This window comes from Polypterus senegalus, chromosome 1 (assembly GCF_016835505.1).
Source record: "Polypterus senegalus isolate Bchr_013 chromosome 1, ASM1683550v1, whole genome shotgun sequence".
Lineage (NCBI taxonomy): Eukaryota > Metazoa > Chordata > Cladistia > Polypteriformes > Polypteridae > Polypterus > Polypterus senegalus.
Genome location: NC_053154.1, coordinates 167,197,097 through 167,224,054, shown reverse-complemented (window position 1 = coordinate 167,224,054; position 26,958 = coordinate 167,197,097). Strand labels below are relative to the sequence as shown.

General features: G+C 35.0%; 1 protein-coding gene across 2 annotated transcripts in view; it reads right to left on the bottom strand.

Annotated features, from left to right (window-relative positions):
- The window catches only part of ryk (receptor like tyrosine kinase), a 216,293-nt gene that overhangs the window by 37,824 nt on the left and 151,511 nt on the right, over positions 1 to 26,958 (bottom strand). The window contains exons 8-11 of one of the 2 annotated variants that reach the window (XM_039762357.1): positions 24,679 to 24,762; positions 18,345 to 18,479; positions 15,079 to 15,165; positions 1,096 to 1,165 (exon numbers count right to left, since the gene is read on the bottom strand). In XM_039762357.1, coding sequence (XP_039618291.1) covers positions 1,096 to 1,165; positions 15,079 to 15,165; positions 18,345 to 18,479; positions 24,679 to 24,762 — 376 coding nt within the window. The remainder of the gene's footprint in view (positions 1 to 1,095; positions 1,166 to 15,078; positions 15,166 to 18,344; positions 18,480 to 24,678; positions 24,763 to 26,958) is intronic. The other variant, XM_039762358.1, reaches the window with a different exon arrangement.

The window sequence follows — 26,958 nt, the reverse complement described above, 5'->3', positions numbered from 1 at the left end:
GGAAGGCAGCAATTCTTAGCATTGCACCACGCAAGCTGTCGTATCAACCGCCTACTGTAACCTGGTTTCGTTTTTCTTTGGTTAAATTCTTGAATAAAAGTGCACTTATTTTGTTATACTTGTACCTTTTATGAAAGTGTTTATTTCATATTTGCATTTCAGGCTTAATACATTATACATTTTATGTCTACATTTTGGCAATTATTACTAAAACATGAAAAACATTTCTGTGTTAACAACTATGTATGAAATGTATGTATTCCAAATGACGATGTACTTTTTTTACTCTATAAAGCTCCAGCACTTCACTTGAAGATAAACACTGAGCACTGAGTAACTTCTTTGCTTCTTTAACTGCGATGGTGGGCGGGGGGATGGGATAGCAGGTTGCTGACGCTGATGGAGAGGTGAGAAAGGATTTAAGGTGGGCTGGATTTACGAGTTTTCGCGTAGGCTCTGGTAATTCTAGTGTTAAATGAGTAAAATAATTAGAAAAACAAAAAATAAAAATTAAAAATAAAATTTTGTCCAACTCAGAATTTCTAAGTCCAAGGAACTGTTTTTAACATTGCAGTAAAAAATGACAAAAATAACAGAGTGTCTATCAACTGCACTCTAAATACACAATCTTTAGAGCTTTGATTTTAAAATGCCCACAGCACCCTGTTAAAAACAAAACCCGCTATACCCTAACTACAGGGTGATGGGGGTCTGCTGGAGCCAATGCCAGCCAACACAGGGCACAATGCAGGAAACAAACCCCGGGCAGGGCACCAGCCCACCGCAGGGCGCGTACATACACACACACACACACACCAAGCACACTAGGGACAATTTAGAATCGCCAATGCACCTAACCTGCATGTCTTTGGACTGTGGGAGGAAACCTGAGTACCCGGAGGAAACCCACGAAGACACGGAGAGAACAGGCAGATTCCAAGTGAACTGCGAGGCAGCAGTACTACCCACTGCGCCACCGTGCCACCCTCCAGTAATACTAGCTAGTCATAATTCAAAGAACATATAAAAAAAACCTGTTAACAATGAATCAAGTTGGATATCTTTTTTTTTAGAACTGGAAAAAGCTAAACACACCTGTGATGTAAACCACGCAGTTTGCAGCTTTCTGTCAACATCATGGTCACTTGCACTTCAGAAGCATGATCTGCAAGAAGAACAGAGAAGACTATATGAAGAAAGAAATTCACACTTTTCCCAGTTTTCAGCCATTTATTTAAATATTTTATACAAAGTAATGTTCCTCAAGCTAGGAGCACTGATGGTTCACAGTACGTGGTATTCAAGATAAGTTTCAAACTACTGTACATGCTTATGATCAATTTGCTTAACTCACCAGCATGAATACAATTTAAGATAGTTTTTTATATAACTGTCTCTGTGTGTGTGCAGTGAGTGACTGGCACCAAATGATGAAAAGGCTAGAGCTTTCTTTAAAACAAGAAAACGTGTATGTGATGACGACATACAGTGGTGTGAAAAACTATTTGCCCCCTTCCTAATTTCTTATTCTTTTGCATGTTTGTCACACAAAATGTTTCTGATCATCAAACACATTTAACCATTAGTCAAATATAACACAAATAAACACAAAATGCAGTTTTTAAATGATGGTTTTTATTATTTAGGGAGAAAAAAAAATCCAAACCTACATGGCCCTGTGTGAAAAAGTAATTGCCCCCTGAACCTAATAACTGGTTGGGCCACCCTTAGCAGCAATAACTGCAATCAAGCGTTTGCGATAACTTGCAATGAGTCTTTTACAGCGCTCTGGAGGAATTTTGGCCCACTCATCTTTGCAGAATTGTTGTAATTCAGCTTTATTTGAGGGTTTTCTAGCATGAACCGCCTTTTTAAGGTCATGCCATAGCATCTCAATTGGATTCAGGTCAGGACTTTGACTAGGCCACTCCAAAGTCTTCATTTTGTTTTTCTTCAGCCATTCAGAGGTGGATTTGCTGGTGTGTTTTGGGTCATTGTCCTGTTGCAGCACCCAAGATCGCTTCAGTTTGAGTTGACGAACAGATGGCCAGACATTCTCCTTCAGGATTTTTTGGTAGACAGTAGAATTCATAGTTCCATCTATCACAGCAAGCCTTCCAGGTCCTGAAGCAGCAAAACAACCCCAGACCATCACACTACCACCACCATATTTTACTGTTGGTATGATGTTCTTTTTCTGAAATGCTGTGTTCCTTTTACGCCAGATGTAACGGGACATTTGCCTTCCAAAAGTTCAACTTTTGTCTCATCAGTCCACAAGGTATTTTCCCAAAAGTCTTGGCAATCATTGAGATGTTTCTTAGCAAAATTGAGACGAGCCCTAATGTTCTTTTTGCTTAACAGTGGTTTGCGCCTTGGAAATCTGCCATGCAGGCCGTTTTTGCCCAGTCTCTTTCTTATGGTGGAGTCGTGAACACTGACCTTAATTGAGGCAAGTGAGGCCTGCAGTTCTTTAGACTTTGTCCTGGGGTCTTTTGTGACCTCTCGGATGAGTCGTCTCTGTGCTCTTGGGGTAATTTTGGTCAGCCGGCCAATCCTGGGAAGGTTCACCACTGTTCCATGTCTTTGCCATTTGTGGATAATGGCTCTCATTGTGGTTCGCTGGAGTCCCAAAGCTTTAGAAATGGCTTTATAACCTTTACCAGACTGATAGATCTCAATTACTTCTGTTCTCATTTGTTCCTGAAATTCTTTGGATCTTGGCATGATGTCTAGCTTTTGAGGTGCTTTTGGTCTACTTCTCTGTGTCAGGCAGCTCCTATTTAAGTGATTTCTTGATTGAAACAGGTGTGGCAGTAATCAGGCCTGGGGGTGGCTACGGAAATTGAACTCAGGTGTGATACACCACAGTTAGGTTATTTTTTAACAAGGGGGCAATTACTTTTTCACACAGGGCCATGTAGGTTTGGATTTTTTTTCTCCCTAAATAATAAAAACCATCATTTAAAAACTGCATTTTGTGTTTACTTGCATTTTATTTGACTAATGGTTAAATGTGTTTGATGATCAGAAACATTTGGTGTGACAAACATGCAAAAGAATAAGAAATCAGGAAGGGGGCAAATAGTTTTTCACACCACTGTATATAAATAGCTCTTCATAAATCTTGGAACAAAAAACTCAATATAGCCTTATAAATCAGCAATTACAATCTAAAAGATACAGTATGATCACTATTTGTGTTCCATTCTACCATTTCAGATTAGAACATTTAATATGACAAAAGGTTCTCAAGTGCTTCTTGTTGATTGCACATAAATAGTTAGGGTTAAACATAGCCTTTGATGTTCTCTTAGAAGGCATATCCCAACATGACTAGAGAACTATCCAGGGAAAATGGCAAGCAATTTGATTTTCATATAATTTAATTATAGCCTTTGCAAAGAAACTTGTACCTAGTACTGCCATTAAAAGAAATGTATGGTCCCTTTTGAATTACCACTTATGACACAGAAACATTATTTACTTTGATAAAAGTATAAAGTGTTACATAAAATAATGTCTTTTAAAAAAAAGTGATAAAATCCTTATATATAATTTGGTACTATCCATATGTATGGTGCTCGCATCAATACCCCGTATGTATGGTGTTCGCGTCAATACAAGTTAGAACCATGCAATGGGACTCTGCTTCTGTAGTTTGAACATAACGTGGCAAACGCGGACGCAGTATTGCATGATTGGCTAAGAATGTTCGAATGCTTCAGTGACGCCACTGGATGGCCAAGTATAGTAAGTTGGTGTTGGTTCGAGCAGATAACAGTAAGTTTGGTTGGTTTTTGGAACATTGGGGCTTACTTTCCAGGACTAACATCGTCGACTAACTTAAACCCTTCGACAGCTCCGGAACCATAAGTAATTTAGAACCTATTGCCATTTGCTTGGTACATCAAAATCTATCTTTGGGCAGTTCGGTTTTGGCATCCGTCCTTCTGACATCTATTGGCAAACTGAAAAATGACAGCTGGGTATTAACAATTGTCATTGTTTAAATTTTAGTTGATTTCAGATCAAAATGAACACGCCAACATAATTATTACTCCGACTCTTATTAGAGTCGTAAAATACAGTTTGTTTTGAAAATTTGTTTGCCAGAAAAAATTAAATGAGGTGCGCCGAAGAGCTGAGTTCACGTCTCGCAGCCCCGTTTAAACAGGAAACTCTTCATTACATCAGCCGAAAAGGTCTAATTTAAGCACAAATCAGTGCCATGATAACAAAATCATTTCAAGGACTTAAAAAAACAAAATTCTTTGCAGAGAAAGTATGGATTTCACAAACATAGAATTTGTAGCCTGATTCCATCGGGTTCCCAGTCCCTAGTATATAATAGTTTTACTCAAAGAAAGAGGAAAAATGCACATGCCAAGAGCATGATAAGGCCAAATATATGTAGCACACAAGCTTTAGAAAGTTTAGAAGTTTTAGAAGCAATTCTCTTCTTCCATTTGATCAATAATGTATTCTTGAAAGTAAATAAAATAACTTGCTTGGACTATAATATTCCAGCAAAGTGAATAATGTGTTGTGCTAAACAATATTGCAAAATATAAAAAAAAAAAAAATACCAATCTCATGCTAACTCTTCATGCATGCTTGAAATGGTAGATATTTGATGTTTTTGATCTATAAAGTAGCCATAATACCTAAAGAATAATCAACAAGATGCTTTATATTCTGGGCCAAATGGCAGTCCCCAAAAAACCTACATACAGTACATGTCAAGAGAGGGGGATCTATACATCTCACTTGCATATTAGTGAATGCACCCCAATGATGATCTGACATATCACCCAGGATAGGCAACTGCTTTGTGTCTGTTGCTGCTGAGGCAGACTACAGCTAGTTGCAAATGTACAGTAAAAAAGCACATTGATAAAATGGATTGTAGGCAGTGTTTAATACTTATTTATCTGAGAATTAGAACACATTTGAATAAAAAAACATATGCGGAATATTACTTAAATCAAGCTAGAGAATAAACGAGGATAAACAAAGAGCAGAAAAATTCTAAAGTTCAAAAACACTTTTACATAATTTCAGCTGCATTTTCCTCAGATAAATAAGATGGAATGTAGGAAAGGAAATTACTTGGTAAAAGGAGATTTTTTAACAGTTCATAACTGTGACATTATGTTGTAAAATAAATTTTAAATTTTAAAATCAGGACAAATTTCTAAAAATGCTGCCTGGGTGAGGATCATTGTCTGATGGCTGTTGCTCAACACACACAATCTACACCATCCTATGAGGCCAACCATTGGATTGGTCATAGATACAAGCGACCTGAAGACATTTTTCGGCCCAACTAACTGTGTAAACAAGTGAAGAGCCTTTCTTTTCCAATGCTCACTAAAGTGATCACAGTACACTTGTTCTGAGCTTGTGCTGTGGACTCTACACTATCAATGTCCAGACAGTGTTAATTTTTCTTAGGTCTTCACAAGTGAGGAAGTGGATACAGTCCCAGCAGTAAATGGGACTACTGAGAAGGTTCTGAGTGATTTACAAATTGTACAGAGAGCAGTGCTGCTCAGATTAAAGGCTGAAATCAAACAAATCTCCATGATCAGATAATATTTACTCTCGAGTTCTTAAGGAGCGAGTACATATATAAACCCATGACACATATTCTTAGGAATTTGCTGTGCTATGGGGAGATTCTGAAGAACTGGAAAATGTCAAATATGATCATGTTATATAAAAATGAAAACTAGGCAGATTCAAGTAACCATAGGCAAGTAAGCTTAAAATACATCACTGGAAAATGAACAGAAGGAATTATTAATAATAAGATTGATCAGCACATGGCAAGTACAAGAGTTTTTCTGAACAGTCAGCAATTGAAGAGGGAGGTCATGTTTTACTAACATGCTAGAATTCTATGAGGAAGCAACAAAAGGACATGATCAAAGTGCAGCATATGATATCATTTATGTTGACTTTCAGAAAGCATTTGATAAGGTGGGAGTTCATGGTGATATTTGTAGGTGGGTGTAGAATTGGCTCAGACACAGGAAGCAGAAGGTTATTATGTGAGGAACCTTATCAGAATTGGCTGATGTTAAGAGTGGTGTTCTTCCACAGGTATCAATGCTAGGACCTTTGCTATTTTTTAATTTATATATATATATATATATATATATATATATATATATATATATATATATATATATATATATATATATATATATACACATGATTTGGATAGGAAAATAAGTAACAAGCTGGCTAATTTTGTAAATGATACCAAGATAGGTAGATTGGCAGATAATCTGGAATCCATTAAATTGTTACAGAAGAACTTGAACAGCATAAAGGCTGAGGAAGATTTGTGCCAGATGAAATTTAATGTAAGTAAATGTAAGGTATTACAGATAGAACGTAAAAATGTTAAGTTTGAATACACAATTGGAGGTCTGGAAATCAAGAAAGATTTAGGAGTTGTAGTGGACTATATGCTATCAACATCCAGACAGTGTTCAGAAGCCATTAAGAAGGCAAAAAGAATGTAAGGTTATAGAACACAAGGTGTGGAGTACAAGTCCAAGGAGCTTTTGCTCAAGTATTATAATGCACTGATAAAGCCTCATATGAAGTATTGTGTGCAGTTTTGATCTCCAGGCTACAAAAAGCACATAACAGCACTAGAAAATGTCCAGAGAACAGTGACTAGGCTGATTCCAGGGCTACAGGGAACGAATTAAGAAGAAAGATTAAAACAGCGGAGCCTTTCAGTTTAAGCAAAAGAAGACTAAGAGGTTATATGATTTAAGTGTTTAAAATTATGAAGGGAATTAGTACAGTGGATCAAGACTACTATTTTAAAATAAGTTCATCAAGAACATGGGGACACAGTTGGAAACAAGTTAAGGGTAAATTTCACACAAACAAGTTTTTTCTTTACACAGAGAACAACAGACATTTGGAATAAGATGCTAAGTATCGTGGTAGACAGTAAGACTTTGGGGACTTCCAAAACTAGGCTTTTTTTTTTTTAGAAGAATTAAGTTGATTGGACTGGTGAGTTTTGTTAGGCTGAAGGGCTTGTTCTCGTCTAGATTGTTCTAATGTTCTAAAAATACCAGATAGCTCAGAGTTAAGAAGTGCTTGTGTCACATTTTGCACCAAACAGTAGTTTGTTTCAGAAATGATTATACACATGAAGAAGTCGCAGAATTTCAGTCTTGAATGCACTATCCTTTTTTTTCTACATTAGGGTGAGTTCCAAGGCATCCATGAAGCCTTCATTGTGTCTCAGCCTGTATACTTTCTTTGCGGGAAGTAAAAAGGTATACCTGTTCAAAGTTGTTGTTTCCAAATTACGGAAAGGTTTTAGGCCTCCATACCTTTCTTTAAAGTGTATTTCTTCACATAATACCTTATGCCTGATCTATTCAAATAGTGGCCCACAAGCAACCTCTAAATGACTCAGTCCATGGTCCAATCAACAGGGGAGAATTCAGAGGAAGAGGTTGGCGAAGATTATGTGGGATAATCAGAGAGATAAAGAAAGTAAACAGGAATACAAGGAAATAAGGCATAAGGTGAAGATAGAGGAGGCAAAGACTAAATATAAGGAGTATGATGGATTGTATGAGAGGCTGGACACTAAGGAAGGAAAAAAGGACCTGTAGCAAATGGCTAGTCAGAGGAACTGGGCCTGGAAGGACGAGCAGCACGTTAGGGTGATAAAGGATAAAGATGGAAACATACTAATAAGTAAGGAGGATGTGTTGAGCAGATGGAAAGAGTACTTTGAGAGGCTGATGAATGATGAGAATGAGAGAGAGGGAGAATGTTGGATGATGGGGAGATAGTGAATCAGGAAGTGCAACAGATTAGAAAGGAGAATTAAGGACAGCTGAGAAGTGGATGAAGAATGGAAAGGCTATTAGTCCAGCTGACATACCTGTGGAAGTATGAAGATGTTTAGGAGAGAATGCAGTGGAGTTTTTAACCAGATTGTTTAATGCAATCTTGGAAAGTGAGAGGATGCCTGAGGAGTAGAGAAAAAGAGTACAGGTACTGATTTTTAAGAATAAGGGGGGTGGGCAGAACTGTACAAACTAGAGGGGAATAAAATTGATGAGCTACTGCATGAAGTTATGGGTAACAGTAGTGGAAGCTAGGCTAAAAAGGTAGGTGATGGTTATTGAGCAGCAGTATGGTTTCATCCCAGGAAAGAGGACTACAGATGCGAAGTATACAGAAGGCCAAAAGGAGTTGCAATGTGTCTTTGTGGACTTTAGATAAAAAATATGACTGGGTGTCTAGGGAGGAGATATGGTAACTGTATGAGGAAGTTGGGAATGGCACAGGAGAATGTAAGAGTAATAAAGGATATGTACGAGGGAAATGTGACAGTGGTGAGGTCTGCAGTAGGAGTAACAAATGTATTTAAAGTAGAGGTAAGATTACATCAGAGATCACCTCTGAGCCCTTTCTTATTTGCAATGGAGATGGACAGATTAATAGACAAGATGAGGCAGGAGTCCCCATGGACTATGATATTTGTGGATGACATTCTGTAGTGAGAGTAGGGAGCAGATTGAGGAGATCATGGAGTGGTGGAGATAAGCTCTAGAGAGGAGAGGAATGAAGGTCAGTAGGGTCAAGACACAACACATTTGTGTGAATGAGAGGGAAGTCAGAAGAATGGTGAGGATGAAAGTAGAGTTGGCAAAGATGGGTGAGTTTAAATACTTTGGATAAACAGTACAGAGTAATGGGGAGTGTGGAAGAGAGGCGAAGAAGAGAGTGTAGGCAGGGTGGAGAAGAGTGTCAGGAGTGATTTGTGTCAGACAAGTACCAGCAACAATGAAAGGGAAGGTCTATAAGACGGTAGTGAGATCAGCTATGTTATATGGTTTGGAGAGGGTGGCACTAATGAAAAGAAAGGAGACAGAGCTGGAGATGGCAGAGTTAAATTTGTTAAGATTTGCACTGGGTGTGCCGAGGATGGAGAGGATTAGAAATGGGTACATTAGTGGGTCCCCCCAGGTTGGACTGTTTGGTGACAAAGCTAGAGAGGCGAGATTGCGTTGCTCTGGACATGTGCAAAGGAGAGATGCTGAGATACTGGTAGAAGGATGCTAAGGATAGAACTGCCAGGCAAAAGGAAAAGAGAAAGGGCTAAGAGGAGGTTTATGGATATGGTGAGAGAGGAAATGCAGGTGGTGGGTGTGACACAGCAAGATGCTGAGGACAGGAAAATATGGAAACACATGATTCCCTGTAGCGACTCCTAATGGGAGAATCTGAAAGACGAAGAAGAACTTCATTTATTTCTTAGACAAATTTTGCATCTGATGTCACTGGGCATGTTATGTGCTTGTGTTCCTTCAAGCACGTTTACAGCAGCCTATAAATGCCTGTATTTATTCAAAGTGCGGTTTGTCATTTTCAGAATACTAATGTACATTATATAAAATGTTTGAAGGCATCAATACTCTTTCGTGAAATTTCTCTGGTATTGGTATCAATTACAAATATTCATTTATAATGACATCCCTACATTCATCTCTCCAAATCAATAAATCTTTATTTATATAGGGTTATTGGCAGCATACACAATCACAAGACACTTCCGATAGTGAGCTGTTACAGCACAGTTTCAGAAGCTAAGTAGTGAACAGTTAAATGCTAAGAGAAAATGGACAAATAATAGATACAATCTCTGACATGGTATATTTGTTTTTTTTGCTGTGGGTTTTTGTTCCATCATTTTTTTAAATTATTAACCAATTATTGTTGTTGTTGGAACCAGGTTCTTTTACCATAATTTTAAGTAACTTCCTGTTTAGGATTCACAGCCTTGAATTGTTTTTCTTCGTTGACCTACAGCCAAACAACAACAAGTTACAGTGCAAGTTCAACTATGACCATATTACTCAAAGTCAACATGCTTGATTGCTGTATGACCAATTTTTCTGTTGCAGCCAAATTCTTAATTAGAAGCCATTTCTTGCTGTTATTAAAACATGTAGTAAAACTCTTGTGGCTTGCTAGTTCACTTAGTCTGCCTCACTGGCTTTTCTAAAACTCTTTTTTTTTTGAGAGCACCATCAATATGTGACCCAGAACAGACTGGTATTTTTTGGACATTCACCATTTTGTTTCCCAATATTTTATTGAACGGATATTGTATGATAGAGACATAGACGCAAATGAGATGAAGTTAGTCAGTGTTGACTTGCTTTGTATCTCACTCTTGTGTTACTGCTGGAAACAGCTAAGTTTTTGAATCTTAATAATCAAGTAATCAACATCAATACAAAAGAAGTATTTTCTGTTAGCCATAGTTATTGATTACTAATTAAGAAAGTGGCTGGAAGGAAAACTTGCAGCCTTCTACTATCTGATTGCGACATCTGTGATTTGGAGTATTGTGTACACTTCTTATTAATTAAAAAGTCACAGATGCTGTAAACAAGGATGAAGGAAGCACATCCTAGAAGTCAAAGGACATTTTCTAGTATGGCCTTGTGAGTAGAACTCTGTCTCTTCAGTCTTAAGTAGAAAAGTATTTATGATGACTAGTGGAGGTCTTGTAAATGCTGAAGGTAGCTAAGTACAAAGTACAAGCATTACTGACAATCCAGTTGTATTCAATGTGTGAATTCATTATAATACTTCATATGTTTGAGTTATTAGCCTGTCGTCATGCAGTTATATATTATCACAGGTGTCATGGTTGTATCAGTAATGCACTTGTTTTGTAATCTGTCTAATATTTTTTATAGTTTCTTGTATCTTATGTAATCAAAAATGAAACTATTATTATATTGCACATTTCACACAATGCATAATGACTTTTTGAAAGAGTATAAAAGTGGCACTTAAAACAATAAGGACCCAAGTATAATAATTCATGGCAAAAACAGAAATCACATTCAATGACTTATCAAAAAGTATGTCCATTATTATTATTACATTTTTTAAATACTTATAGTAACAGCAGCTTTAAAATAGTGGTATATCCATCAAGCAGTTACCCATTTATTGTGAAAGTAAACTACTGTACTACTAAACTACTAGTACTAACACTCACAAATATCAAAATACGGTTTCAGTTTTAATGTGTTATAGACATGGGGATTGCCACAAAGTAACAATAAATAGAGGAAATTTTATAATGTTTAGAGGATTTCAGCACAGGATAAAGATGACATCATCATTGACTAGCCATTTTAATTTTATTATATGCACATTGCAAATTTATTCTCTGACATTTTCAGGATATTTTAAACAGACCTCATTTTACCATTTGTCCAAAATTTTAATTTCCTGTGTGAAATCAAACACGGTTTTACATTAATCTGTTGTTTCAAAACACCCTTTTGTTGTGCTGCTTTCAAAGTGTCATATATGACTGATAAGACTTTGTTTTTGTTATTGTTTAGCCTGTGTAACACACAAGAATTAGAATATTAACTAGACCTGTACTGTAACCAGTATACTTCATTACATTCACTGTGGCACCTTTCAAATATATGACATATGTACTTTAATTAAATTTTAGGGGTTATACTAATGAACATTTGTTTGGCTTCAAAAATCAAACAAAGGACACAAAGGACGCAAATTCATATCTAACAATGAAGATTTTTCCCATCCAGCTAAATAACATAACTATAGTACTTTGTGCTTGGAAGACTGAATAAATTTTATTTTGGCATTAACAAATGGAGCAGCTCATCTGCATCAACATTGCAGACAAGCTAAATAGCCACTTTGCTTGAATCTTACCTCAATTTTTATTTGTGACAACTTTTCTGAGCAATGCCAGTGTACAGAGACCAAATGCTTAATAGTGGATTTATGTAAAGGTTCCACCTCAACCATGAACTTTATAAACCAATTAGAAACAGCTTCAATGTGTTACCAGGTGCTAGAAGTGACTCGCTCATGAGGTATCTCTGCCAGGATTGAATGAATGAATGCTTAAACGAACATCTGTGGACAAGCTTAATATAATCAGAAAATTAATGTGAGGCCTCTGTTTCTTTTTTGGGACTGTGTAGGACGCAATATTAAAAAGCGATTTATCTACCATCATTTTGTCTTCTCTTTAATACTAGAATTAACAGAGCCTACGTAAAAACTCGTAGATCCGTCCCACCTTTAATCGCTTCTCACCTCTCCATCAGCGTCTTTTGTCCTTTAAATGTGTTGATAAGCAGCAAGCTGTCTGCTATCACATCCCCCACCGGTGCACAGTTTTCTCAGCTCAAGTCTGCTTACCTGCGTGTCAGTTACTTGGAGTTGTATAGAGTGAGAAGTCAAGCAAAATCATACCTTTTATAAATACTTTATCATTATTTGGAACACATGCATTTCATGTGTGTTCCGTGTCTACAAAGATCTATGTAAACACATTGTTAAAAAAGAAATGTTTTTCATGTTTTAGTAATAATTGACAAAATGTAGACATGAAGTTTATAATGTGTGAAGCCTAAAGTCCAAAGAACAAAGAAACACTTTCACAAAAGGTACAAATATAACAGAACAAATGCGCTTTTATTCAAAAATATAACTGCAGAAATAGAACCCACGTTAGGGTGGAACATTGACACGCATTTACTACGACCGCTTTGGTGGCGCAACGGTATCAACTGTTGACTGGTAATCAAAACTTCACAGGTTCGATCCCTGACGAGTTTTGAGACGTGAGCTGCTTTTATTCTTACTATTTTAGAATAAAAACATACATTTGACTTCAGTCTGTAACAGCTGGTGTTAATGTATGATACTTGTAAAGGTTAGTTTTTTTGTTTATTTTTAATTCAGTTTCATTCTCTCAGTCGCGTTCATGATCCTACCCTTTTCCCCCCACCCCTCCCCATCTGACACTGCTGTTTTTACATAAATATGCGCTATAGCTCTGCACTCAACTTGTGACTTTAAGCTGTAGGATGTAAGTAAATAAACCATGGTAAATAAGTAAATAACATTTGATCTGGCTCTTATATACAAAGTACAGCGACAGCAGCTTCCACCTGCAGCAATAGACTCTTCAGTTCGCAAGCGACTCTCCATGCTAGTGTTTACATCTGGATGGTGTATGTGCCCTAAAAAGAAGTCTGACTGCATTCTCGTACCAATGCTTGCGAACTGAAGTGTCAGCATGCACTTTCGTGGCACTACACATGTATTTTTTGAGCATGCTCATGTCGCTCAAACATAGGAAGCTCTGCAGTGTACTTTTGACTTTAGGCTGTAGGAAGTGAGTAACTAAATCAAAATAAATAACATTCGATCTGGCTTTTATGTATTGTTATACTTGTACATCAACATTTATATGTTACTTACTTTAGCTGAGAAAACTATGCGCCAGTGGGGGATGTGATAGCAGACTGCTTACTGCTTATCAACACATTTAAAGGACAAAAGACGCTGACAGAGAGGTGAGAAGCGATTTAAGGTGGGACGGACCTACAAATTTTTTCGTAGGCTCTGGTATTTCTAGTGTTAAAAAATTTGTGACAATACAAGTTAAAGAATAAGTTCAGTATTTTTCAAGTCAGTGTTGTTCCTTCATAATCTTGGTATATATTAGATGACCACATGAAATTACATTCTAAAGTGAAGCATATTTAATGAATTAAAAAAATAACTAGCTTGTTCTTACACTTTATAATAGAAGGAAAAGGTACAGGAGACCTGTGACACAAGAAAGCCCTAAGAAAAACAGCCACAAATAACTTTGACTTATAAAAATACCAAATGTATCCTTTAAACAATTACAACAGACTTAATCATTCACATCACTGCATGTAAGAATCTATTTCTGAACTAACTTCATAATGGGGAAAAACCTAAAATAATGAAACGCCTCTGTGTGTTTTGGCTTTTGCTTATTTTTCTTTTTCCTTTTATAAATAATAATCAACATAATTCCGACAATCGAATGCTGAAATTCTGTCTCAAACAAAAAGCATTTCCAGATATAATCTCTGTTGTTTTTATTTTCACCATGTGTTGATGTGGTGCTGTATAAATACTGTGAACCAATTTTAGATGCAGTTTTTATTCACATTTTCCTTATTTTCCTCACATTATTGAAAATTCCGGAGTACTTTATCTAGCTGCAGTTATGCATATGTGCAGTACCAACCTTCACTGAATACTACCAACATCATAAATGATTGTACTAGTTGAATGCTGTGGGTATGGTTATGGTTAATATTGCATTAAATTTACTCTTTTTAATTGCAAAACCATTGGACCATTCATGGGTTGATTCGGTCATATGTAGCAAACAAATGTGAAAAACTTATTACAGTCCCACAATACATTACATTTGATTAAAACTACCCTCATATATACAAATCTGTAAGTGATATTATACAAATACATTTTTAACAGGCTTAATTCTTGCCTTGCATGTACAGGTAAAAGATGAGTATTACAATGGAAGCTAAAAAATCTAGAGAAACATTCTAGGAGGCCCATGTTTGATTTAAAAACCACCCATTGCACAAATTGAATTAGATTTTGTACCCAAAGGGAAATTAAAATTTTACAGGTGAATTCCCTTGAGATTACTGACTATATTCAACATATTTCACTTAAATTCCAAATAGTTTTGAGGACACTGCACAGAAGAATAACCCATTCGGATTCAACTACAGTTAACTTACATCAAATAGCTACATCAAAATCTACCTGATAAAGCTTGGTATTTATTTGAAAGAAAAAAAAAAACACATACAGATTTTAAGTAACATATAATAAGCATTAAGGAAACTATCAACTGCCAAAAAGAAAAGGCATTAAAATGTAATTTTATTCAGACTTTAATTTTATATCTGGCTCTTAATCACTTTAGCTTTAAAGTTCATTGCTGTCTTTTATAGACCAGCCTTTGATATAGTATATTCAGTAAATACCACACACAACATTCCTACAGATATGAGTAAAGAAAGAAATACAATAAAGAATGTGCTTCTTTTAATTACACCACTAATAAATAACTCCCTCTTGAACTGTTATTTGTTTTGAAGAGATAGAGTATAGACTTCTGGAAGCTTCAATTTAAAATAAAACAAATACCTTTAACTGTCTTTACAAAAAATTGTTTTTCTTTAGTGGGGTCCTTCTCATCAATCAGAACTCCATGAAAAATGCGACCAAATGTACCTGATAGGAAAAAGTAAAAAGTTGATTTTGACAGCCGATTAAAAAGTTGGAAAAAATACCTTGTTACTTTATTTAGCAACTTTCAGAATACTATTAAACCCAAGTTATTTACATAGACAGTACAATAATTTTAGATATGCATATTCAGATAATTGGAATACTGATTAATTTTGAATACTGAGGAGTTTGCATTACAATATAAACTGTTTAAAACACAGGGGGTAGCCCAGTGAATCTGGTATTCCAGAAAAAAAAATAAAAAAAACATAAGTACTACTTGGACAGATCTTTTATGGTAATGGTTTAGATAAAAGTAGTGTGTACATGTTTGTTTTCTTGTCTAAATGGGGATATTTTACCAAACCCATATTGGTGATTTTACCTAGTATAAACCTCTTTGATGCATCATCTTTTATAAGCCCTTCTTGTTATCCCAGGGCCTATTTTGTAACTGCTGGAAAATAATTACTAAACTTTGAGAAAGTTTGTCCTTAACCTTAATACTTAGATACTGTTGATTCAAGTTTAAATTACACTACATGGTGTATCCTCTGGCTACTCTTGCCTTTATTTTATAAAACACATTATGCTTAATGTACTAATCCTACACTGAATTAACCTTTACAGTCAATTAACTGCAAAAACATTCAATTCAATTTTTCTTAATTAACTGATGCCTGGTAATTTGCAGGCTTTTCCCCAAAAAGCACCATATTCTTGTAACAACTGTCAGGGCTGGTCAAAGCATAAGGCATAATACAAATTAAACATTCATTGACTTAACTCCATAGGGCAAGAAACTCAACGACTGCACATTCATTGCTCAATACATTTGAGAATTGCAAGCAAGTAAGCAGGAAAGTGTCAGAAAAAGCATCATATAAGCTTAATCACGTCAAGTAATTGTTCAATACACATGTGAAAATGTAACAGAGAAAACTCTCCATGCTGACAAACCTTGCAGCAACCTGCCTGAAAATTAAAAATAATGACTAAAAGCAACAGAAGAGGAGCCACATACATATTGTGAATGTAGTCCACTATTAATTTAGTGAGTGATACAACAGCCTCTACTAAAACTCCTCCAGCTAAAAATGTCAAACCAATACTTGACGCATGCCAGAAACTTTGAGTTGGCAAAAAAGCCACAGTGTATATTACAAGGAGAAAGCAGTATCGTTACAGTTTGGTGAAACAAAAAAGTAAAAGCATTATTTATGTACAGTACATTCATTCTCATGCAATTAAAAATTTGATAGTTGAGAGTAAATTGTCTTACTTTCAAATGCAAAATAAAACAGCACAAAAAAAACTACAATCAAGCAAGTGCCCTGTACAAATGAAGAATTTGAAGCATCTGAGCCTAAGGTAACAAAACCATGCCAAACAGCATTCTATTATTATTTGGCAGGTATTCAAGACATCATGTAACACTAAAGGGCTAATGTAATTTAAAATAAAAAGTAAAGGCTTTTAATGCAGTTGATTTGAGTAAAACAGCGCAAAGATTAAGACATTAACTGCTCTTCATAATTCTAAAGCCATTATAGCTTTTCAAATCACTGACTTATATTTGCAACCTAGGGATGAAAAATATTGATGTCTTAACTTTCCATATTCCGAAGAGAACATTGAAATTCATAGATTTATAGAATTATTATTTTATGAACTACTAATGAAAATATTAAATCAGTATTACCAAGCATGTGCACTAACCAGCATACTCTTCAAAATGTGGTGTTGAAATTGAAGCACTCATTAATTGGTTTCCTTTTGGTTTTTTTTCTTTCTTTCTTTTTCAAATTCCAACTTAAATTTGTATAACTTTGAAATAATTCATTTTTTATTAGAAAAAATAAAATAAAATATTGAAATATAATCTTATTTAATTAATAACACTTAAAATATTTTAAAACAGGTAACGGCAGTCCAAAGTGACTACAACTTGTGTACATCTTTCACGTGTTATTTTTTCTCTTTTTTTTTTCCTTTCTTTCAAAAACAATAACCTTACTTTATTTTACACAGGTACACTCAATGTTGCTCACATAGTTATGTCACCTGCTGACAGAGTTTATTTATGAAAATAATGTTTCAGTGGATAAAGTGATAGAATTGGATACTTCATATTTAAATCCACTGAGCAAACACTTCAACACATACTTCCCTGATGTTAATACTGATGGATGGAACTGGGTACACAATCCATTTACAACAACCACAACAGCTAAAAGTGGCCTTAATGGTAAACAAGAAGAGCAACTACTGGAACCTTCCTGTGACAGGACATTAAAGGTTAGGTTCCAACAGTTGTCTCAAGATGACTTCTGGCCCACCCTCTACTGCTATCAAGACAAAGTACAGGGCACATTTGCATGTGGAGGATAATCTTAGAGTAAACCTATTATGCATCACTCACAGGATTAAGAAACTGTGCAGCCAGAGACAACAAACTCATCTAATTAATTTACCAAATACATTATCATTGAAAATATAGGCAAAATGAGGTGTTGTGCAGTTTGAATTCTAAACAATCTAAAGAGGTGTTTCTCTTTCATGTGATTTGGAGCATTTTGTGACAATAAATCATTTGCTTGGTGTTTCCATCTTGAGGTAGTCCATAATTTTTTTTCTCCCTTATACCAGGTTCCTGGTGTGAAAATGTTTGAGATCTCCTCATCTGAATTATTTCAATGTGAAATTTCCATCCCATAAAAAAATCAATTTTTACACAAACTACCAATTTACTGTCTCTCATACCCTAATTTATGTCCCAAAAAACACTTCCACAAATCTCATGAGATAAAGGATCTAAGATCTACTAAGATCTAGGAACTGAAAAACCCACAACAGACAGTTTAAATAGTATGTCAATTACGCTATATACTTGTCAAAAACAGTATGAGCTTCACCATAATTCAGTACTACATAACTAGTCCAATGTTTTACACCAAAATCTGTAGAAAACCGAAAGTTTCTGTATACTCTTACTATAATAACAGAAAGCATTTGTGAAATTTAAACAGGAATCTTTATTTATTTTAAATTTTTCCTCACCATATGAATGCCCATAAATAATCACAATTTTACTCAGCCTTGTACAGCATGGGATAGATTTAACTGACTATTTATATGTAACATTTGTATTAAATCTGTTTGTGTAACTGTATTATACTTACCCTCATGAAGTACATCTCGTAGTGTGACTCTCTCTCGGGAGATAGCAATGTCCTTGACTTTGGCTTTGGCCTCCTGCAATGTTACACTTCGGAGATCATTCTTCTCTATGCGAAGTGAAGGAAAACCTGTACAGCCAAGAAAGCAAAGCAAAACACATAAGCACAAGTTGCATTCATTTTTTTTTGTAAAAAGATGCAAAGTACTGTGGAATATCAGTCAAAAAACCTTATGATCATGGCGCTCAGGAAAACTTAAGAGTAGCAAGAAAAAAAGCATGACAACCATCATCTGCATCAAGGGGAATGAGCTGTTTATTCAATTTTGTTTCACATTAAAACATAACTGCGAACAGCATATTGTTTAAAAGTATTCACAGCTGTTGATGTGAATAGCCGTTATTCCCTTTTATATTCTGTTTATTTTTACTGAATATCTTCTTGAAGAATTTGACTCGGGGAACTGTATGCATTGTGAAAATGTACAATAACAAAAAATACAAATATACATATTCATTGGAACATGGGTAACAATGGAGGCAAGGCAAATTCTTATGCATCTTCAGTCACTTTAAAATTATGGAAACTATATTTTATTACCCAACAAATAATGAGATTTTAATAATGGTGTATATTATTTTCAGCTAAAGTAATTAAATATTTGTTCAATGTTTTGCAGTTGCAGAATAATGTCAGACATCAATCACTGAATTAACTTCAAACATTAGTTCCATAATGAGCATCAAGGTTTTAAGTAAAATAATATCATTATGACTTCACTTTTTACAGTTTGTTAGAAATGGTTAAAGAAGACTGTATTTCCTTACACTGCAATTAAAAAAATTAAAATTCTCTCTAGCATACAGTACTTATGTTTGTCCACACAGGCAACAGGACAGGAGAACACATCCATATATAACAGGAGTATTTAGAGCAGAGAGTTTTGTGTTTTTTTCCCCACACATCTTTGAACTGGAAGAGTAGTCAAGATTTCTACAAATAACCTCAGGTGTAATACCACTGAAGAATTGTCAACACCTTACAGCAAGCACCTCACAAAGCAACTATTCAGGCATTTTCATTCTTTCTAATTGCTAACTTTAGTATATTCAAAAAGGGAATGATATCTTTAGCTCATAAACCTGTCAGGTGAACAAAGAGAAAAATAAGAGTAAATTACTATAGGCTGCATTTTACTAGCAAATGTGGGTAAGAATAAACAGAATATATTAATCACTTTCATTTCTTTCAAATGTGCTTAAAAATAAGACTAATTTCTCAGACTTAATCACAACATACATTGCAACTTGGGCAGTGTACTATAGCTTTTGGAATACCACTAACATTACAACACTGAAATCTTTGTTATATTTTATTAAATATGCACATGAAAAAAATGTGTTTTGAGTATGCATATTGTATTATTATATTCAATATTTATTATATTCATGTAATAAATCTGTTACTGTTATTAAAACTATACCTTGAAGTAGCTGAAGTTTTAGCAATTATTTTTTTCCCTTTACTGTATATTACGAGTATCAAACGTCTGGAAGACTGTAAAATTAATGAGCCTGTAGTGACATCTAATGGTTACATAACATAAAAAGCAAGAATACTGGCAGTGTATTAACATCTTCTCAATATATGTGTGTATAAAACAGCTTTCCAGATTTAAGCACAACTTAACATCTGTGTAGTATCCATATTTCCAATTATTTATTTGTTCTATGCTTTCATTTCAGAGTACAGAGACTCTGAGGCTCAGGAAAGCTTTGTTCTTATTTTGCAATTTTAGCAATGGCTTTCTTACTGTCACTCAAACTTTCAACCCTGCAGTTTGAAGTCTTCTCTTCACACTAGCCACTAGCCTGTGAAACCACTATTATGCAAGCTGTTGACTCTGAGAAACCTGTCTTCTGAATATGTTGTGGCTTTGGGTCTCCCAACTGTGCCTGTCAGTTTCCTTCGGTTTCCCAGCTCTTTGTGAAGGTGTAAGAACCCGTATTCATGGTCACCTTTTGCTTTCTATGTGATTTCTCTTTAAATGAAAGGCATACACTTTTAAGGGCTGTAATGTTCTGTCTTCCTTTCTTAATTGCCTTTTACTCATTCGGATAACAATACACAGTGGAATATTGTCCAAAATAATGCTTCAGAGCATGCTGCAACCCTGTTTGTCCAAACTCTGTTTTTATATAGACAGATGATTTGTAAATAATCAACACGTGTTGGAATACCTGCAAGAATTGTTTGCATCAACTTTCAAAGCTTAACTTCCACTGCTGCAGAAACATTGAACTATTAAGCCATTACTTGTTCCCTGAAAAAGGAATTTTTGTATAACTTTGAAAATTATATTATTTTCAGTTTTTGCCAACCTCAACTTTTTTTAAACCTCTGGCGGTTTACCACTTATTCACTGGACTTGAACTGCTTAAATTTCAATAAAAACTGGAAAGATGGTGGTGTTTCTCTCTTTCTTTACCCACAGTGAATGTATTTGTATATACTTTAAATTATTATATACTGTACTGTATACACATTTGGCTGAGGCAGCGGTCAAAGATATTGTTCCTCATCAACTGGTTGGTCACCTCTTCAATTTAAACAAAAATTGACAATTGACACCAAACATTTACAGAAATGTTCTCAAATTGCAAAACTGCAGCCATCATGTTTTTTTTTAAAGCTTGCACGCCACACAAGAAAGCTGGCAAACAGTTAAACTTACAGCAGGTAGCATGCGAGATTCCCGTGCTATACTAGTTTATATTTGCACATCGTGACCCGTTCTGAATGGAGGAAGGAGAAGAGGAGCTAAAGATTAATATTGTGACAGAAGATTGGACAAATTAGCCCTTACCTAGATGCCTGCATTGAGAAGTTAATGTGAATGGCTGGCACACGGCATAGCTCGGAATAAACACCTATGTTCAAAATGTCTTTTCTCTTTCTTGATGAGTCATTATATTTTGATTCTAAGAGTACAGTATTTAACAGGGCTCAGACAACTAGTTACTTTTACTCTAGATGAAGAGCATGCTTCATTGTAAGAAAGACAATGTAATTTGGGGAAATAAACTATTAACATTTTAAACATCAGCAATCAGGCATAAAATACAAAAAACATTAAAATGTTGACTTTCCAAGCTTTAACTAGAGGTTCTTTCCCAGAAAGACTACCGTATTTATTTTCTCTGGCTTCAGATAGTTCTGTAAAGATTTCACCATATTTGCTGCTGTGCTGAATACATGTTCAGATGGCATCCTTGTTGTATAAATGCATAAGTATTTATAAACTGTATACAGTAAAAAGGGAAGAGACGTATTTATTTGCCAGCATTTCAGTGAGCTATTATCACCATTAATAAAATCCTATTGTAGATAGGCTGGGGTTTTTTGAAATTAGTTTAATCCTTTCCGAGGAGACGTACAAGGGATGATTTTTGCACCTCTTTGACGGAGATGGTGACTGTTTGGCTTCCTCCTCCTGATCTTTTGTCTCAGGTATCAACCAGATGTTTCCCTGTCTCTTCTGTCAAAATTCCACCATTTCACCCTCAAGCATTTCTTTTATGTGATCCAGTGCCGAGGCTTCAATGCATCCCACTCCGTAATACGGGCCCAATAATGTTTCAGTTCATATTAAGTTTAGTGCTCTGTTTTCATATTTAACCTCAAGCTGCTGCAGGAAATTGTATATCATCTAAACGTTTCATGAGTACTGCTTACAGACAGCAAGGATTACTCTTAGCTGAGCCATGTATTACTGATTGTAACAATGACAATCAGAAGTGTTTAAAAAATGGCGTTCACTGTGCCAAATGAATGCCATGTGCAATGATGTAATTTACCAGTAGATTTTTTCTTTAATTTTACATTATTATAAACAAATGGAAATACATTTATTATCCTAAATTTGGAACTGTTTTTTCTGCACTAAATAACTACAGAGTCAATGTACGTATATCAGAGTCAAAGCATAATTTTACCCTGAAGGTTTTATTACTGTAATTTAAGGTGTACTCTACTATGGTTTACTATACTATGGCCAGCTGCAGATAAGTGACCAAGTCATTGCAACCTATTTTGTGTATCTCTTTATAATGATAGTTTAACAGAGACTGAAGATTATGTTTTCTGTTTCATTTAACAACACATACAGATTTTCAAAAGTATAGCTGCTTTACCCCGTCTGTTTTTAGGGGCTTTTATCAAAGCAACATTGTAGAGGTCCTCTGCACCTCTTCAGTTCTTCCTGTGCTTTGCGAAATTCCCATTTACTTTGTCATTTATGGGAGAATGCACAGTTTATTGAACATCAGACACCAAATGCTCTGTCTGTTTGGACTTTCTCCTTTTTTAGATAATAGTTAATTGTTACATTTAATTTGTGGGCAAAACAATTAAACCATGGCCAGAGGCTTCCTGATTGCTATGACATGTTGTCTCCAATATTGGTGGTGATACATATGTATCACATTGGTCGTGATATTGGTTGTGATACAATTACAATCCCCTCGGCTAGATAATCTGCAGTATGACTTTCAGGGCAGGAATGTTAGTTGTAGGCACTTTACCTTGAGCTCCAATTCTTTAGTTATATGGGTGGTAATAGCCATGTGACACATTAATGCTACTGCACCATGTGTTCGTTGACAAATCTAGAAAATCCTGATTTTTCATTAGCATTTCCTTTTTTTTTATTGAAAACATGGGGAATGGCCGTATTAGGGAAATATTTTCAACAGGGTAACTTGAATTGTTTATCAAAAGTCAGCAGCATCTCTTTGGAAGCACTCTTCATGACAATGTGAAAAGATACCATATCTTTGTTTAAATAGTGTGCTACTGCAACAGTATATTGTGCCCATCACTAATACCTTCATATTTTGCTAATAGTTTCATGAACTTGTGGAGAAACAAACTGAGGACATCTGCTGGACAAACGTAGTAATAGCAAAGTAAAGGATCAGTCATTTAAAAAAAAAAATACCAATATAAAAATATTTCATACCTCATTAAAACAGTAATAATTGAGCTATCCAACTTTTAGATGTTTGCTTGACAAGATCTAATAATTGCACATACAATTTTTCCATACATATGGAATCAATAAAACTACAGTATATACATACGTGTATTTACACATACACACAGGACAATTACGCACAGTAATGTCACAATTTATTATACAGTATAGCATATAAAAGATGTGCTTCTAAACCTGTTGCTACATAAATAGGTACACATAGTATTATGCTATGGTAAAGTATTTATACTGCATATGTATATACATATAGGCATATACAAAAAAAAAGTTATGAAAGTCTTTATACTATTGTGTATTCAACTACTTATTGAATTTCACCAATTTATTTATAACTGAAAATAGACAATGTAACGTGAAGATTGGTGAAATAAAACTGAACTTGTTTGTGTTATGTATTGTTCTTTGCTGATGAATACTTCACAGAAGCAACTTAGAACTTAGCTATACTTTTTTTTTGCTTTCTTCAGGAACTACATCTGGATGAAAAGCTGAGAAAATGCAATAGAGTGAGAGGTAACAACCAAATAGATGAAATACAATCTATCAGTACAACTACTATGTGACAGAAGGAGAAAATGTGAGAGAATACACTTACACTATTCAAATAAATGGACAGAAAAAATGGAAGATAGAATTTGCACTTGCCTAAGCAGTTTTTCTTTATCAGGTATCTCAGAATCTTAAAGAACCACAATATGTATGAACAGTTCAGCTGTGGATTTTCAGTGCTGAATTGAGTGATAACTGCTCCCATGCTTTCTGTTGAGCTTGTACACTGCAGCATGCTTCTCATTACAAGTAGATTAAAATGAGAAAGGTTGCTTTACACTACAACATATGACCTAATATGTTCAAAACATAATTACTGTACAGCCATTTCAACAGTTTCTTCATAAACTGCAAGCTTCTTCACATTGTCCTTGTTTTCGTTGGTCTCTCCATCCTGTTTTTACATCAGAATGTTAAAAAAAAAAAAAATTGCTCTTTCTGACACTGAAAGGCATGAAAGCAATCAGCATCACTGTGCACTCACCCATCATAAATGTGTATAAATTAATAAGTCTTTACAAATGTTGAGCGTGTATAATACAGATAAAATGTGTAGAGATTAATGCACACACTCTTAAATGCAAATACTTTACTTTTAAGGTAGCTTTTTTGTTCACTTACACAATAACAACAAATCAGTGTTTCAGATCACCACAGAAACCACAAACAATAAAGTGTGAGAAATTAATGTAAAGATAGGTTAGTGAAGTTGATAGTTTCAGAGTGACTTACTTTTATTTTCTTGGGAGGAAATACCAGAGAGTGGTGAAGTGGTGGCAGCGAGCTGAAGGATGGGGGTGGAACCAGGCTGATGGTCTGATGGCAAAGGAGGAAAAATAAGCAACAGTGTGCTTATAACTCAAAAAGCAATGAGTCCAGCATAATAGCAGGCTTTATAGGTAACTGAGAACAACTAGTTACTTTCAACTTCATTTACAAAAACATTTCATTAATAGGCAAGTCTGTCAAAATATAAAACAGACAAAAAATAATCTAGTATAAAATCTAACCAATGCTGTTTGAGAAAGGTACAGAAAACTATACCTTTGCCAAAGTCATATTTTTATACAGACTATTGTAAACAGTTTTTTAATGCAAATCCCTTTCTGATATTTTATTAAACTCAATTATGTACCCAGAAACAAAACCATTTTAATTAAATATAAGAATCCAAACTTTCAAAACATTTTGCTGTCCACCTATCCTATTTCTGTTTTAACTTAAGGCATCTCAAAGATGAGGTTAGTGCATAGACAAATAATGCAATGCCCACACAGAAAATAAAACATGTAGCTGTTTTGTTTCAGGGTAAATGGTTTATGGATAATTTATTGCCATTATAAAATTGACACAAAGCCATATGGTTCCTATATAAGACAATCCTAGATATTCTATTATGAAAAACTACTGATTTACCAACACAATGCATTTGTATTGTTTGAAATACTCCATAATTTTTGAGTTTGTATCACAACCACATGCAGGTATTTCTGGCTGAAACAGGTGTCTTTGAAACATTCAATTATTTTATTGATTGATTGACAAATTAGGGCATGGTGATTTAGGTGGTTGGAACTCAGACAAGAAGCAAAAGGGTACTCTACTGATACTGACACATAGCTTTCCAGTAAAATGTTTCTAATGGCATCATCAATTTTACATGAAAGTTTAAGGAGGATTTCCCATTAAAGAAAAGATGAAAAGGACCAATGTGACATTGCACAATGAGATTTCTTTGTTTCAAATAATTAAATAAATAAATAAATTCTGCCAACACCTGAAACTCAAATCTCAAGATAATCATCTGATTGAGCATAAAAATACCAGTTTAAACTATCTGTCAAATGAGCAGTGCATTTCAGTTTTAACCTGCACGCTTTGTAAACATAGATGCAATTTAATTAAGCATAAGTAAACATCCATTATTATTCAATCATGCTCTTGTTCCCGACTTGTCCTGCCTTGGTAAGCAAATAAGCAAGTTCACATTGTTATTTTGTTGCCGTGTTACAAGGCCATGTGAAATTTTGACAGCAGGGCCCAAAGAAACACTGCTTAAGGTGTGCAACTTTGCCCTAAGGGTATATTTTCTAATACAGTAGCATTAAATATACTCTGTTGACTTTAAATACCCAAAAGGCTGTATTAATGAATATAGTGCAAAATAAATGGATTAACAGCTAGCTGGCCTCTCTACATTGCCTTTTAATATTTGTTCCAGAAACATCAGCCTGCAGTGAGTGCAGTTGTATTATACCTAATTCAGGAGCACTGCATCAGTTTCTATGGAAATAAACCAGGCAAATGACATCTAAAGTACAAAACTGTTATTCATTAGAGTTATCCAAGCTCTGATTTTTTTTAAGTCAATTAGTTTACATTTCTGCTAGTATGCATGTTGTGTGCTATTAGTGCTGTACTTAGTTACTTATTGGATTGAAGTGCTAGTATGATGAGGCTTTTAGTTTATCCTGTGCAGCTGCTAAGGATCCCTTCATAACCACAACTTGAGAAATTAGTTAAGTAGACAAGTTTAATTTCAAACCACCATAATTTTTACAAGCTCATACAAACATCTACATTTTCTTTATTGTTAATATAACATTACTAGCTGGTCCAACACAGACATCAGTATATACTACTATACTCTCACTATAAATTACAAACATTGTGACTTACAGTGGTGTGAAAAACTATTTGCCCCCTTCCTGATTTCTTATTCTTTTGCATGTTTGTCACACAAAATGTTTCTGATCATCAAACACATTTAACCATTAGTCAAATATAACACAAGTAAACACAAAATGCAGTTTTTAAATGATGGTTTTTATTATTTAGGGAGAAACAAAAATCCAAACCTACATGGCACTGTGTGAAAAAGTAATTGCCCCCTGAACCTAATAACTGGTTGGGCCACCCTTAGCAGCAATAACTGCAATCAAGCGTTTGCAATAATTTGCAATGAGTCTTTTACAGCGCTCTGGAGGAATTTTGGCCCACTCATCTTTGCAG